This window comes from Acomys minous (assembly GCF_964271855.1).
Source record: "Acomys minous genome assembly, chromosome: 16".
In the NCBI taxonomy this organism is placed as follows: domain Eukaryota; kingdom Metazoa; phylum Chordata; class Mammalia; order Rodentia; family Muridae; genus Acomys; species Acomys minous.
In genome coordinates this window covers 88,008,798-88,025,828 of record NC_140498.1, presented here as the reverse complement: position 1 = coordinate 88,025,828, position 17,031 = coordinate 88,008,798, and the positions used below count along the sequence as shown (strand labels likewise).

Below are 17,031 nucleotides of genomic sequence, written 5' to 3'. Positions count from 1 at the left end.
TACTTTTAACAGTCAGTCATTGCTCACCATTGTGTCTGGCCTAACATTCCATGAGAAAGAAAAAAAAAACCTGTGGGATGTGTTTTAGCAGAACTTGAGCTTCCAATTCCAGAAGCTAAGACTATATTCAGACAGTATCTGAGAGCAAGAGGCCAGTTTTTCCTTTGCCTACCCAATTTCCCACCAGTATAATTAGTAAATGTCCTGTTTATGACTTTCTTTGTTCTATAGTTACTTCCAGGTCAGGCACCTTTTCAGGAGGAAAGCCAGATCAGTGCCCCAGGCTGTGTCACTCACATTTGGCTCTGGCCAATCTCTCGTTCCCCTCAGGGTGAGCACTGTGGTGTTTTGTATGGGCCCTTTTATCTCCTCATACGTAGGCCTCTGATAAACCGCTAGTGTCACTTGGTGATTACAAGTGTGGCAGCCCCACTGGATGGCGCCTGTCTCCCAAGCACATAGGCCCTGGGCTCTCACTCACATTTTTGTCTCCTCAGTGCCGAGTGGAGCAGGCCTGCGAGAACCATTGAGTGTGTCTGAGTATCTCTGTATGTGCCTGTCTATCTCTGTATGTGCGCATGTCTGTCTGTCTCCGCATCTGTGCGGGTGTGTACCTGTCTCTCTGCACCTCCCTCGCACCCTATGTGTTCACTTGTTGAGATCAGAGGTCAATCTTCTACCATTTTCCCTGTTATGTTTTGAGCCAGGGTCTCTCACTGAATCTGGAGCACAGTGGTTAGCTGTGACTAGGCACCCTACAGTCCCAGTGTCCCTTCTATCTCTGTCTTCCCTAGTGCTGGGACACAGGTACCTTTAGCCACTCTCAGCTTACATGAGTGTGTGTGTGTGTGTGTGTGTGTGTGTGTGTGTGTGTATACACCCTCTACTTACATTCCTTGAAAGGAAAAGAGGAGCACAGTGATGGATTTTGTGGGACAATTTTACTTTCTGCTTGTAAAAGCCCATGTCCCCTTTGACTGTTGCAATCTCATGCATCTGATGGGGAAAGGTGACCATTTCCTGTGACTGTGGTGACAGTAAGCAGTGTCACTTTCAAAGCAGAACTCAAGAAAACTACAGAAGCTACGGAAAAAGTCTTCACTTCCAGCTAGTGATGCTCCATAAATAAACAGAATGTGACCGCCCCCCCCCCCACACAACCATGCCAACCAGACAGGACCAAATTCTACTGAAAGGGAATTAATGCAGAAGAAACACGTTCTTCCAGAAAAACCAGGATTCCGTTACGAGCCACGGAGCAAGCACTTCCAGGTCAATGAGTCCGTCTCTGCTCCACCTCGAAAGGAGTCTGCTTTGGTTACCTGTATGTCGTCACGGCATCGCCATCATCTTCCAGCCGCAGCATTCCAGGTGATTCTCTCAACCACTCAAAGTCTTCAACAGTCTTGGGTATCTGTGAACCCTGCCGATAAGGCCCGCCCTGGCAAGATACACTCAGGGGTGCAGCAGTGGCATAGATGATATGGGCTCACCAGCCACACCCTGACTGGATTTGAGGCCCATGCCACGGAGAAAACTCCCACCTGGTGCTGCACATCTGGTGAAGAACCCATGTCTGGGAGCTCACTGCCCACCCCCCACCCCCACCCCGGTGAACCTCCTCCAGCTATGCTGATAAACGGACACAGTGTACATCTGTATACCCGTGGACAGGTGCAGCTCTGTGGCCTCAGCAGAAAGGATGTCCACTCAGTCAATGGTGGTTAATACAGAGCCACAGCCGAAGCACAGAACAGTATCTGTAAGAGTGCTCAGCATAAATGGGGCATCTGTAGTATGCCTCCCTCCTCCCAAGGCTTAGGGGACAGAGAGGAAGAGGGGATGGAAGAGTTTTTTGTTTGTTTTGAGACAGGGTCTCTCTGTACTCTTAGCTGTCATGGACTCTCTTTGTAGACCAGGCTGGTCTCCAACTCACATCGGTCCACCTGCCTCTGCCTCCCAAGTGCTGGGACTAAAGGGGTGTGCCTCTGGGGATGGAAGATTGTAAGGTGGGAGAGCACTGGGGCAAATCGGTGTCTCTTGGACACAGCAGCACAGCTGGAATCACGAACTCACAGCAGATGTGGTCTGTACAAGCCTGAGACATTCTAGCCTGGATGGGAGAGGTGCTCACCAGCCCCACCACTAGCTGATGGGAGCGCGTCTTAGGGTCTCTATTGCTGTGATGAATCACAGTGACCAGCATCAGCTTGGGCAGAAAAGGGGTCATTTAGCTCACACTTTACACATCACTGTTCATCATCAAAAGCAGGCAAGGCAGGAGCTCAAACAGGGCAGCAACCTGGAGTCCAGAGCAGAAGGAGAGGCCGTGGAGGGGAGCCGCTTACTGGCTAGCCTTCAGTCGGACGTTTATGGAGGCATTTTCTCAACTGAAGTTCCTGCTTCTCAGATGACTCAAGCTGGCTTCAAGTTGGCATGAAAATCATGCTCAGCAAGGAGTGGGTTTTCCTTAGGGGTGTGGTCGCTGGCAGTTTGCCCACATCCCAGTGGGTGGCCTCACACCCGTGTGAATGTGAGAAACACTAACTGGATTCAGGCACTTACTTACTGAAAGAGTGATGGAGGGGCCTGGGGGTGAAGGAGAGACAAACCTGTTTTTTAGGATCCCAAGTGCAGGATTGGAATGGTCTTGTGAGAGAACAGGTGAGGTTAATCCACTAGATGACCGACCACCTCCTGCGGGAGCTTGATTGTTGCCAGCTGAAAAGATCCCATGAACAGACTCTGGGAGGAGATATATAAATGAGCCCAGAACTGGAGGCGGGGCCTTTGGAGACTTGGGATAGTTTTGGCTGTTCATCGCTGCACTTTGTGACGGTCCTAGAGAGAACCGCTCGAGGGAAGGCTTCGGGGCTCCGGCTCCTGCTGAGGTTCTGGGTTCTGGTTACTCTAGGTTCCAGCAGAAGAAATCTTGCTGATTGTGCCAGGAGACTCGCTCCTCGGAACTGATATCCTTAAGGTTTTGTTATTGTGTCCATTAATCCTCATTTCCTATTGTTTTGGTTAGTTGGGTTATAAGTGACGTATGCTCGGTCACTAAGTTGTTAATAAAATATATTGGGTAAGAAAATTGAGCCTACATGGGGGAGCCATGACTGGGAAGGTAAGGAAGGGTGAATTTGATCAAAACACTTTGAATGTATAATATGAAATTTTCAAAGAATATTCTACAAAATGGTTTTTTGTTTGTTTGTTTTCTGAGACAGGGTCTCTCTGTATAGCCTTGGCTGTCCTGGACTCACTTTGTATACCAGGCTGGCCTCGATCTTACAGTGATCTGCCTGCCTCTGCCTCCAAAGTTCTGGGATTAAAGGTGTGCGCCATCACGCCCGGCCCACCAGGAGAGTTCTTCATTCTGTTTTGCCCTGCAAGAGGCACAGACCACTTCTGCAGAGATGGTCTGTTCCTCCCAGGTGCCTCCTGAGGATAGTGTGTCCCCAGCACCAGCTGGACATGTGACTAAGAGGGTGATTTAGGGATCTTACTCCTTGTAACCTGGACACTCCCTGTCTCAGTGACACTTGATAGAGGCTCTGGCCTTATTGGGATTAGTGACACTTGTTTAGACACAGACGAGGGCACAGAAATGGCAGAGATGAGTTGGGCACAGAGGCACACTTTAATCCCAGCACTTGAGGCTGAGGCAGGAGGATTGCTGGAAGTTGAAAGCTGGCCTACCTGTGTGATTATGAGACCCTGTCTCAAAAACAACAACAAAATAAAAATAAAAAACAAAAAAAAGGGTCAGTGAGATGACTCAGAGGGTACAGGTGTTTATCACCAAGCCTGATGGCCGGAGTTTGATCCCTGGGACCCAAATGGTGGATGGAGAGAAAGCCGACTCCTACGAGTTGTCCTCTGCCTCCGCATGTTCACACACACGTGAAATAAATAGAATATTTTAAAGCATGATTAACTTGGCTCTCACCCAGATATGCTCAGGACCCCCAGCTGGCCTCTTGTCCTCCCTTCCCGTCACTTGTGGGGTCTGGGAGGGGGAGGGGAACCTTTAGTATTGCGGTTTCCTCGGGTGTAGTCAGGTTCCAACAAAGAGCCTCTGCTATCAACCAGGCCATGAAGACTGTCCTTTTTGCTAAGAGCTGGCCTTCCACCTAAATGACACAGCCACAGCATCTGCTTCTTCACAAGGAAAATCCCTTAAGGCCACCATGAACACAGCTAATGTTCAGATTATTTTCTCAGTTATCCGTTCCTTGCTCTCTGAAGTTATTCCAACAGTAATTTAGGAGTGTGGTGTGTGTGTGTGTGTGTCCGGACACACGTGTGTGCTTGTGTTTTCTGTTTTATGAGACAGAGCCTCATCACGTAGCCCAAGCTTGCCTTAAACTCTTCACCTTCTGTGCCAGCCTCCCAGGACTGTGGAATCACAGGTATGGACCATCCTGCCAGGATGAACATCCACTCCTGCTGGGCAGGGAGAGGTTGTCATGGAGACAGGCCCGCCCTTGTGATGATATGTTCTGGGCATAAGTTAACGCTTTGTTACGGAAGTGAAGAGTGGCAACTGACTGATCATCCAGGTGGTTACAGCTGGGCAGAGTGTCCCATCCATGTGACCTCAGCACTTGGGAGCACTTGAGACAGATCCCCAAGTTCACATCCATCCTCCGCAAAGTAGTGAGATCCTATGTTAAAGAAAGCTACGAAACCTTCATCCTTTATGGATGGGCAGTTGGAGGTGGAGGGCAGTGAGACTGTTTTGGATGATGCCTTGAATGGTGGCTACTACATGGGCCTGCATCTGAGAACCTGGGAAGCTTCGAGACCCGAACGCTGAGCTTCACATTAGCCATGGCCTTGCAGACAGCTCATTACAATACCCAGTTTGGACCAGTCACCTATCACAGACCCACTACAGTCATGGGGAAACTGGACACCAGCCATCTTGTGGATTTCTCTCACTTGCTCTTCCTGCTTTAGCGACGTGTGTGTTTCATAGCCTAGGAGACTACAACCATTTTTTTTTCTTTCAGTGACAACAGAAGACCAAGAAAGAAAGAACAAGAGCAACAGCCTGTTTAAAATGCTTCATGCCTCCTGGTCCACAGCCTGCTGGGATGAGGGTTTGAGAATCCAAAGAAATGCCAAACACCAGAGTGTCGGGGGGCGGGGGGCTGAGCGTGGCAGATGCAGAGGTATGATTTCATAGCCCCGCCCTTCTTGGGAAAAAGAAACCAACTATGGCTATAAGGGGCTTCGCCCTTCCTGGGAAAGAGAAACCAGCCCTGCATATAAGAGGCAGCTGACTCCAGAGGCAGTGCTGCAGCCAGCAAACACTCCTGTCCCCAGCATGGAGAAGGATCTCAGCAGAACCCCAGCCAGGGGGCTGGACAAGTTCATAGAGGATCATCTCCTCCCTAACACCAGGTTCTGTGATGAGGTCAGAGAAGCCATCAACATCATATGCGATTTCCTGAAGAAGAGATGCTTCCAAGGCACTAACCACCGTGTGAGGGTCTCTAAGGTGGTGAAGGTGAGCCCTCTTCAGCCCGAGCTGACTGGGATAGGGTCAGGGAGGACTCTTAGAAGGCAGGCTGCTGCCCTGGGTGGGGAGCGAGCTACCCACTTTCTCTGTGTCCCAGTGTCTTCATGTATACCCCAGCTATGGCACAGGCCAGAGAACAGAGCAGAGACCCCACCCGATGATGACGGGACTGATACAAGCTCATCGCCCATGTTTACCTTCTGTGAAATGGGACTCCACGACAACAGTACCTAACTCACAGTCACTATGAAGGCTGCAGAAATGTCATTTGTAATGCCCATTCATCTATGTCAGGTGTGCAAGTGTGTTAGTGATTGTGCTCAGCATTTTATTTAGGGAGGATCTCTGCAGTCTCATTTGTTATTATTTTCTCAAAAATTTTCTCACTGGGTGGTGGTGGCACATGCCCTTTAGTCCCAGCACTAGGGAGGCAGAGGCAGGTGGATTGCTGTGAGTTCAAGGCCATCCTGGTCTACAAAGTGAGTTCAGGACAGGCAAGGCTACACAGGGAAACCCTGTCTTGAAAAACAAAAAAAAAATTTTTTTTCTCTTTGTGAATTCAATTTTCTTAATTTTAAAATTCATTCTGTGATTTTTAAGTACTGTTACAGAATATTTTCATGCAAGCATGGTATACTTTTAGTGTATTCTGTTTAATACTCTGCTAACAACAGGGATCATGACAAAAGTTTCATATGTCTGTGTTAATTTACTCACAGTCTCCTCCCACCCATGACTATCCCAATTTCTTTTCTTTTCTTTTCTTTTTCTTCTTCCTCCTCCTCCTCCTCCTCCTTCTTCTTCTTCTTCTTCTTCTTCTTCTTCTTCTTCTTCTTCTTCTTCTTGTTTTTTTTTTCCAAGACAGGGTTTCTCTGTGTAGCCTTGGCTGTCCTGGACTCACTTTGTAGACCAGGCTGGTCTCAAACTCACAGCGATCCACCTGCCTCTGCCTCTCAAGTGCTGGGATTAAAGGCGTGAGCCACTACCGCCCAGCTAACTATCCCAATTTTTTGTACTCCAACCTGACCTCCCTGAGAGAGTACCTCTTCCATCACACACACACACACACACACACACACACACACACACACACACACACACAAATCTAGACTCTAGAGAGAAAACAAGGATGTTTGTCATTCTCATTCTGAATATGGCTTGTCTCCGGTATCAAGAAGAGCTCCAGAGCCATCTGTTTTCCTACATAGATCCTGATTTCACTTTTCAGGGCTGACTAGTATTCCACTGCACATGTGCCAGCCTTCTCTATCCATCCATTTCCCTGGGTGGTGGACTCCTAGGCTGTTTGGCATCTGTACTGCCCAGCCTGGCTCTCTCACCATCCCTTGTCATTCTTATCACTGTCTTCCAGGGCGGCTCCTCCGGTAAAGGCACCACACTCAAGGGCAGGTCAGATGCAGACCTGGTGGTGTTCCTGAACAATCTCACCAGCTTTGAGGATCAGCTAAAACGACGGGGAGAGTTCATCGAGGAGATTAAGAAACAGCTGTACGAGCTGCAGCGTGAGGGAACTTTTCGTGTGAAGTTTGAGGTCCAGAGTTCATGGTGGCCCAACTCCAGGGCTCTGAGCTTCAAGCTGAGCTCCCCTCAGTTCCAACAGGAGGTGGAGTTTGATGTGCTGCCAGCCTATGATGTCCTGGGTAAGGCAGCCAGCTGCAGAGCCTCAACCTGCCCTTCCTTGTGCCTTCATTCTCTCTTCTATTTCTTTCTGTGTGTGTGTGTGTGTGTGTGTGTGTGTGTGTGTGTGTGTGTGTGTGTCGGGGGCGGGTGGGCTTCACATGCGTGCAGACATCTAAGCCCTTGTTTGCACGTGTGGGTAAAAGTAAGAGGCCACCCTTGGATGCCGGTTGCTTAGAAGCCTATTTTTGTTGAGAGGTTGTGTTAGAGTTCTTCAGTCAGCCTGCCTATGATGTCATTGCTTACCTGCCACAGGGGCATGACCCTGCCCAGGGCCATATAAAAGGACCCACCTTCCACGTGGTCTCTCTCTCCCCTCTCTTCCTCTGTCTCTCTCTGGAGAACTCCTCCTCCCTTTCCTTCTCCCCCGCTCCATGCTCATTTAATAAACACCTCTACAGCATAATATCTGCTGACTGGTACCTTATTATACCTTACTACCTTAATTACCTTATGTCTTACTGCTTTAATTTTTAAATATAAAAGGTTGACCTTGAGTTTGCGGCCCCACCTTCGTGGCTCTTGCAGCATGTAGCGGTGGTCAGGTGGAGGTGTGTGCTCTGATGGAGCTGAACCCACAACCTCTGGCACCTGAAGCCTCAGCGTGTTTATTAGGGGGTAGGGAGAGGGGCTGCCTATCTCCCAGGAAGTCTCTGTAGAAGGAGTCTTGGGCTAAAACAAGTATACTCAGACATATTCAGGACCTCACTCAGCCTTCCTCTCCAAGCCAGGCAGGTTTGTTGTTTGTTTGGAGATGGGTTGAAATGAAGCTGCCTGATCCACCTATCTGGTCAGACAGTGAGCCTGACGGATCCTCCTGTTTCTACTTCCTGGCACTGGGATGTCAGGTGTGGACACTCCCTCCCCCATCCCAGCTTTTTACGTGGATGCTGGGAATCTGATATGGGGTTTTACACTCACCTAAGGAGCCCTTTACCCACAGAGCCATCTCCCCAGCCCCAGGGATCCTACGTAACACCTATATGGTGAGCCTCTCTCTTTGTGGCGTGTCTCTAAAAGTGGGGCAGGGGGCGTGTCTCTAAAAGTGGGGCAGGGAGCTGGAGCTAAAAACTAAACCTGTTGTATCTTCTATTGAAGAATGGGAAAGCTCAGACCTGTGCAGAGGACTGGGTGTCTGCAGGAGGATTTATGCAGAATGGAGGCTTCTCAGAGGAGAGCTGCGCCCCTCAGAGGGACTGGAACCCAGCCACCACTTGGGAGGTGGAGGCAGGAGACTCACAAACTCAGTTCATCAGTTCATTCAGCTGCCTGTGGGGTTTGGAGCCAGCTAGGCTCCGTTCCCATGAACCAGAGAGGTTTTCCAGAGAGATATAGGGAAGTGTTTATGCCAACCAGGAAGGGGGAATTTACTTAATTAGCCGGTGTCGGTGTCTGGTGCAGAAAGGTGGCAATAGGGTAGTTAGGGAGGAGAGTCCCAAAACCAGTGAGAAGGGGGAGGAATCCCACCCTCTGAGACAGGCGATAGGTGAGAAACTTAGGCTGTTGATTGGCAGTACTTATGTGGATTCCGTTTGACCTGAGGGGTGGATTTCCTGCAGCTTATAAGAATCCTTTTAAATTTATAAAGGGAGATAACTTTGAGACACATTAGCATTATCATTGTTTGAAATCTGTAGTGAAACACATTGTTAGACTTGTGCACACTGTAGGAAAAGGCAGTGGACATACAGCACAGTAGAAGCTTGGGGAAAGAACTTTATGTTAAAAACACAAATACTCTTTGAGGTGAGCTTAGGAAAGGCAGAAGCCTCAAGGATCTTTCTGACATCTGAGGAACAGTAACATGGGGAGCACAGAGATCTCTTGTAGAGCAGGTGGGAAAAGGCTTACTTGATCTTGATTTTCAGCCTCAGGACACATCAGAAAGGCACTGTACTCGGGACAATTGGGGACAGGAACTTTAAAGGTACACATCATGCGTGACGTTCTGAGGTGTGGCAGGGCACATGGCTGTATGGGGAGTGATGTTTGCTGTGGTAAAACTGCCTAATTTCACTGAACCCCATAACCAGTGAACTTGTCCCACTCCTTTCCCGTACAGACCCAAGAACCTCAGAGAAAGGGTGAGGTTTTAAAATGAATGAAGCCTCCTTTACAGGTCACGTCAACATCTCCAGAAAGCCTGACCCCGAGATCTACAAAATGCTCATCAGGGAATGCACCTCTAAGGGTCTGGAGGGGGAGTTTTCCACCTGCTTCACGGAGCTCCAGCGAAACTTCCTGAAGCAGCGTCCAGCCAAGCTGAAGAGTCTCGTCCGCCTGGTGAAGCACTGGTACCAGCTGGTAAGACCCTCGGGCCCAGCCGCTGTGGGCCAATCTTGCAGGGGGGTGGAGAGCGGAGGCGGTGATGAAGAGAAGGAAAGGGGAAGAGCAAAGGGGAAGGGAAGGAGAGAGAATTGGGAAGTGAAGGAGAAAGTCAAGGGAGGCAGGTGCTGAAGAAGGGAAGAGGAGGGGAGAGAGGCCATGGGAGAAAGAGGTGCCAGGGCTTCTCTCCCCTCCTCTCCCCTTCTTCAGCACCTGCCCATGGACGTCCCCATGAAAAACTGTACCTACCAGGAAAGTGGGTAAGAGGGGAGGACATCCTATTGAGACTTTAGTTGTGAGAAGCCTGGGAGAATGAGGAAATAGAAGGATCCAGCGGGTCCTGGAAAACTACAGTCGAGTCTGGGCCCTGGGGTCCTCCGCAAACTATGGCAACAGCCAAGGAAAATATAGGCAGTAAACCTCGAACCCCTACCCAGACTAGCCGATGGACAGGACCTTCTCCACTGTTGAGTGGAGAAGGAGATCTGACTTTCACACAAACTCTGGTGCCCCATATTTGAACATGTCCCTTGGATGGAGATGCCTGGTGGCACTCAGAGGAAGGACAATAGGTCACCAAGGAGAGACTTGATACCCTATGAGCATATACAGGGGGAGGAGGTCCCCCTCAGACACAGACATAAGGGAGGGGAGTAGGGGGGAAGTGGGAGGAAGGGAGGAATGGGAGGATACAAGGGATGGGCTAACACCTGAGATGTAATATGAATAAATTTATTTAAAAAATTATAAAAAAAAAAGAAAGAAAGAGGTGCCAGGGTCCAGCCACAGGTGAGAGTAGGGCTTGAAGCAGGTGGACGCGAGAGTGAAATACCATTTGGTTTCGTTTCCCAAGAGACAGGACAGAGAGAGGAGGCACATTTGAGTATGGCTTGACTTAACTCTGACAACCTGGGTCTCTCACAGGCTTTATTTATACACAGAATCATTTCCTCAAAAACTTTAATTATTGATTACACAGACCTTTTTTTCTTTCTTAAGATTTATTATGTATACAGTGTTTTGCCTGCGTGTATGCCTGCAGGCCAGAAGAGAGAACCAGATCCCATTATAGATGGTTGTGAGCCACCATGTGGGTGCTGGGAATTGAACTCAGGACCTCTGGAAGAGCAGACAGTGCTCTTAACCTCTGAGCCATCTCTCCAGTCCCCGATTACACAGGCTTTTAAAGGACATTTTTCTAAAGTCTTCCTTGATTGCATAAGTATACTGAACTAAAAGAAACAAAGCAAGCAAACAGCAAATCTCATGAGAACTAAAAACAAACAAACAAACAAAAACACTAAAGTAAGTTTTCTTTTAACTCAGTGTCTTTTCCTTGAGATTGGCGTGGTAAAGCCTTGCGGTTACAGAAATGCTAGACAGGATGACTCTGTTTGAGCTTGATTCTGTTTCAGTTTGTCATAGAATTAATAGATCAGAAGTTACTTCTTTCTACCTGCTATGTCAAACTTACCTTTCTATGGAAGTCAATCTTTCTGACCCTTGTTTAATTCTTCCTTTCCTCCCTTTATTTTTCTTTTATATTTGACATAAGCCCACCATCCATTAATTCTTAAAATACTGTGCAGCCCCTTGCTGAACCAAAAGGTGGTCTGATCTTTGTTTTTCTACAATATCAGAAAAGCCCTGGTCTGACAAGTCTGTTCAGGAAAGCAGGCAGTTCATTCACTGAGCCAAAGTGTTTCGCTCTGTGTCTCTGGCATGAGCCCTTGTTTCCGATGACTCAGATCTTTATTACAATGTTGCAAAGGATAGAAGAACATCAGGATTCCTAAAACTGCTTGCTTTGCCCTCAGGAAGGTACCAAGGTCAGCCATGAATTGTGTGATCAAAATACCTTCCTGTCCGCACTAGTTCCTTGTTTCTGAAGCTGGACAAGAAAACCTCGGGATTCAGTTTCAGTTTGTTAGCTCCTAGAATTTCCCTGAGTTTTTCTTCTTTACTAACTTCCTCAGATCCTCTGTCTCATGCTTACTAATATCACTTATTAATAATCTACATGTGTATCTAAGTAATAAGTTCTACGAAAGACTCGGTTTTCTGCAGAGCTGTACTCTCCAGGAAATTCCATTAGTTTCATTTGCCAGCTTTTGTTACATTACCCTCAGCTCTAGCTTTCGGTGAGAGGCCTTTAACAGTAAGGACTATAAAATACAAGCAAGAGGTGTGTAGCAAGTTTCCACCAAGGGGCAGTGAAGGGTCAGCCCAGGTCATCCAAGCACTGGAACTTTGTCAAACAGTGCCTTCAGGACACCTGGCACTGCCAACAGAGCAGGGCGTTTCATGTTTGTCATGAATGATTCTTTTTTCTAGTCCAATTTCCAGTCAACTAGCTCATTTTTCAGCTGCATCTAATTCACTGTTCATGTGTCATTTTTGATCTTTGGATTCCTCTTTCTTTTTCTCTTCCGTTTTTTTGTTTTGTTTTGTTTTGTTTTTGAGACAGTGTCTCACTATATAGCTCTGGGTATTCTGAAACAGTCTTTGTAGATCAGGCTAGCCTCAAACTCACAGAGATCTGCCTGCCTCTGCCTACTGAGTGCTAGGACTAAAGGTGTGTGCCACCACACCCAGCTTGATCCTTAAATTTCTAGTTGACTTTTCTTTTCCAAAATGTCCTGCCGCTTTCTAATGCTTTAAATTTCTTGACCTGTCAAGGTATTAGGTTTTTTTTTTCAACATTTATTTCTTACTGTATTCTGGAATTTTTATAGACGTGTGACATAAATCTGGTGTTGGTGTGTGTATACCTGCTCATGGAAGCGTATTTGTGTGTGTGTGTGTGCGCGCGCATAAACGTGTGGATGTCAGAGGATGAGGCCTGGTCCTCAGTCACTCTCCACCGTATGTCTCCAGGCAGGGTGTCACACTTGAACACACAGTGTGCTGAGTTGGCAGGTCTGGGCAGTCATATAGTGCTGGGGACCCTCATCTCCTGAAGCTGGGTTTATGAGGCGGCTTCCTCACTAGACTGACATTCATGTGTCTGCTGGGGATGTGGCCTCCTGGTCCCACTCTTGCACAAGAAGGGAGGCACCTTCCCCACTGAGCCATCGCCCTAGCCCCTTACCAGTTACTTCAGCGCCCACAGTAAAACCTTCAGTGGTGAGCATTGATTGCTGTCCCGCCCCCACCCTCACTCCCTAGCTGTCACTCACGGTGTCAGGATTCCTCCTGTGCCTGCTCCTGAATGTCCAGTCTTTGTGGACCACACAGGCTCCAGCTCAACCAGTCAGCTCTTGGCTATAGCACAGGAGGGGTCCATAGACTGAATCTAAAGGAATGGGCGTGGCTGGGTGACAATCAACCTATCATGACAACATCAGGTGGCAGCTGAATTGAGCCCATGAGAAGTGGCCCCCACAACAGCTGAGAGCCCTGTTTTTTCCTCATTGCCTTTCTCTTTTCAGTGTAAGGAGAAGCTGGGGAAGCCACTGCCCCCGCAGTATGCCCTGGAGCTGCTCACAGTCTATGCCTAGGAACGTGGGAGTGGGCCCACTGAGTTCAAAACAGCCGAGGGCTTCCGGACAGTTTTGGAACTGGTCACCAAGTACAGGCAGCTTCGAATCTACTGGACAGTGAATTATGACTTTGAACACCAGGAGGTCTCCAAGTATCTGCACAGACAGCTCAGAAAAGCCAGGTAGCCCGTCCCTACATGGCTCAGTTCCCACCAGTGTGGGCCAGGCTGCACTTGTGTGGAAAGGGGGAGGTGGGAGCCCTGTGTCAACGGAGCATCTCCTGTCCTGTCACTGTGCTGGGCACTGTCCTGTAGTCACCTGATTGACATGAGGTCCTGCAGGCCTGGGAGGCAGGCATGGGCTCTCCTGTGTGCAGATGAGGAGACCAAGGCTCTGATGTGGTCCAGATCCAAACACTAAAGGAAGAAGTGTTAAAGGAACTTTTATTCCCCTGTTTCAGTTGTTGTCTCTGTCTGCTAACCTAGGCCTAGTTCTGGAAGCTTCTAGACTCCATATAATCTAACCTAGGCCTAGAATGTTTTCAGCCTCTGAGAGTTACTGCTGAATAAGCTCACCTAGCTATTCTGGCTCAGACTCCTTTCCCAGCTGACTTATTCAGTCTGGGTTTTCTGTCAGGCTCTGAATTGCTCTGCTTGGCTTCAGACTAACTCCAGCCATCTTTTCTAATGTTCTGGCTCCTCCTCATTTTTCGGCTCATCCTACCTTCACCTGTGTCTGGCTTGTTCTTTCATTAAACCTCTCCCTGCAAAACTCTCCGGGCAAAACTGCCTCCTTTCTCTCATTCTCTGTGCTGCTCCCTGAAGTAGTGTCTTCTCTTCTCCTGAGAGTTGGGCATATCTTACCCTGTCAAATCTTTCTCTGATTCATCACTTTTTCTGCCACTCAATTAAACATCACTTTTTTGTTGTTTTGTTTTGTTTTGTTTTTGAGACAGGGTTTCTCTGTGCAGTCTTGGCTCTCCTGGGCTCACTTTGTAGACCAGGTTGGCCTCGAACTCATGTAGATCCTCTTGCCTCTGCCTCCCAAAGTGCTGGAGTTAAAGGTGTACGCCATCAGTCCTGGCTCTTGCAGCCAGTGCTTGCTTTCTTTCTTTCTTTCTTTCTTTCTTTCTTTCTTTCTTTCTTTCTTTCTTAAAAAAAGATTTATTTTATATATATGAGTGCTCCATCTGCATGTATACCTGCAGGCCAGAAGAGGGCATCATATCACATTATAGATGGTTGTGAGCCACCTTGTGGTTACTGGGAGCTGAACTCAGGAGATCTGGAAGAGCAGACAAGGCTCTTAACCCCTGAGCCATCTTCAGCCCTAAACAACATTTTTAATCATGGGTGCCTAGTTCTACAAACTTACTTTTACCTTCATTGATTGAGATTAAAAACATGCACCACCATGCCTGGACCTAAGCTGTTCTTTACCTGAAACTTTTTCTATATCAGGCTGGCCTTGAGCTCAGTTCTGCTTGCTTCTGTCTCCTGGATTAAAGGCGTGTTCGTATTCCAGCTGGATCACACAGACCTAGAAGGTCTTTGGATGTGATCGCTTGCCAGAGCAGCCATGCTCTGAATTAAAATTCCTCTACAGAGGAGAGGACATGGAGCAGTAACAGTGTCATAAGGGCAGCGAGGCACCAAAGGCCAATGGGTGGACCAATTACCTGTAAATAACACAGTGGACTTGTCACTTGAGGTAGTGACATGGCTTGATCCTGTGTTGTGTTCAGTTTTCACGCTTTGTGCTTTCAGACCGGCTGGTCCAACTCTCCTCATCTCACAGATCAGAGAGACTGAGGGACGTTCCCTAGGGTACACAGCTACTAAAGGATAGAGGATTTGAACTCAAGCCTTCCAGGTCATGGGCTAGGATCCCTCCAGGCTTGCTGTATATTGCATGTCAGAGATTCAGGACAAACTTTGGGTAGGGGTGCTCTGCAGGGCTCCTCCCCTGCCCCTGTGCAGTGGTACCTGGGCCACTGGCCAGTTCATCAATTCCCTCTCTGAATGTTGCTCTGCAGGCCTGTGATCCTGGACCCAGCAGATCCAACAGGGAACGTGGCTGGTGGGAATCCGGAGGGCTGGTGTCGGCTGGCAAGAGAAGCTGGGACCTGGCTACAGTACCAATGCTTTAAGAATTGGGATGGTACCCCAGTGTGCTCCTGGAATGTGCCAGAGAGCCTCTAACAGGTACCCAGACCTTAGTAGGATCCCAGACCTTAGCACAACTGACTCCATGATGGAAGTACCATTCAGGCCATAAAACTCAGCACGTAGACAGCACTGCCTGCCAAAACTAAAACAAAGGCCCAATCCATCAAAGCCCATAACTCTGAGGAAGTCTCTAAATGTACTAACTTTGCTTTTTGGCTTCTGTAGTTCTGCTTCTGGCTAACTGTTCTAGCTAACTGAGGTGTGTCCACTCAGGGTGTGGGTTTTGTGCTCACAAGCCCACCCTGAGAAAGGATCAGGACTGTACTGGGGTCCCCAACACACAGTGTAGTCACCAGCCAGCTATTAAAGACTTGCTATAGCTTGACCCCATGTCCGAGCAGTGTTCTCTGGTGGATACCCCACAACAAGACCTTGTCATCCTCCTGGTCCCTTGTACACAGCTCCAGTTACTCCATCCATTTGAAGAATATTCTCACAAATACGTCATCTTTCCAGAGGTGCCGTGTCCTGCCACACTGCTTGCTTCACATTTATTCCGGCAATAATCACAGATTCTCAACCCCTCCCACAGAGTTCTTGTCCCTCAGCCTCCTCAGAAACTGCAGCCTCTGCTCTAAGTGTCTGCTTTGCTCAGGCTCTGTCCTGGGCTCTTTATCATACAGAAACTCACTGGATCCTCACTAGGGCTCTTGTGGGTGTGCTTACTGACACCCCTGTCTTCCCAATAGGAAAGGAGGCTCAGTCCATAAGGCATTTGCCATGCAAATAAGTTTAAGGAGCCAAACACCATCCCCAAAAACCACATACAAAAGCCAGACAAGAAGACGTGCACTTCTATGAGTATAAACTACCTGGTGAGTTCCAATCCAGTGCAACTGAAAATGCCAAGGTGGGAGACACTTGAGGATAGTATTCTCTGTTGACTGGACACACACACAAACACACACACACACACACACATACACAGACCCACAAACACACACATATACCCATGCAAGTGCACACATGTACACAGAAACACACACACAGATTCAACCATGCACAGACACAAATATAGATACCCATGCAAATATATACACATTTACACAAAAAACACATACACTTATAGGTGCAACCACATACAGACACACAGACTCCCCACCTTCTCTCTCTCTCTCTCTCTCTCTCTCTCTCTCTCTCTCTCTCTCTCTCATACACACATATACACACACACATGCATACACACACACACACACACACACACACACACACAGAGACAGAGAGAGACAGAGACAGAGTCAGAGATCTGAAGCCACTGGCTGAGGGATGCTCAGCCAAGCAGTGCCAGGGCTGGATCCCGAGGACTCTGAAGCCAGTGTCAGGTCCATAAAGTAGCCTGTCTTCTCCGTCTCACTGTCATGTGACCAGTGAGATTCAGCAGGGCTTGTCACAGCCAAACAAGCAGAGAGGGACCTGCACTTGGACCTTCCCCTCCCGGGGCAGGGGTCATTCTGACACTAGGGAACCAGTGATGTCACATGTGGCCTCAGGATGGAGCTTAACATGGGTGTAGGGATGTTAGAACCAAACCCCAGGTCAGGAAGGAACTGAGCAGGGACATGGGAGCGGGGATGGAGGAGCAGGTGAGGCTGCGGTGGCCTTTGGGGCTGTCCCAAAGCAGACACCAGCTAAGCCTGCTCTCTCATTTGACAGGTCTGTCACTGAATGTGAGGCCTTCGATGGCAGGCTTCCAGGAAGAACTCTATGCATCCTCAAGAGCCTTACCCCTGTTTTGCCTACTGTTTACCTTCCCAGCAGCCCCCCTAAGGGT

At 48.5% G+C, this 17,031-nt stretch overlaps 1 protein-coding gene across 1 annotated transcript; it reads left to right on the top strand.

Annotated features, from left to right (window-relative positions):
• Positions 1–5,252: 5,252 nt before the first annotated feature.
• On the top strand, positions 5,253–15,590 carry LOC311586185 (2'-5'-oligoadenylate synthase 1A-like). Its single transcript, XM_084762150.1, is given in 6 exon segments — positions 5,253–5,515; positions 6,900–7,188; positions 9,345–9,529; positions 12,982–13,047; positions 13,051–13,214; positions 15,068–15,590. Coding segments are annotated over 6 exon segments (1,053 nt in total). The 5' UTR covers positions 5,253–5,332; the 3' UTR covers positions 15,234–15,590.
• Positions 15,591–17,031: the final 1,441 nt, after the last annotated feature.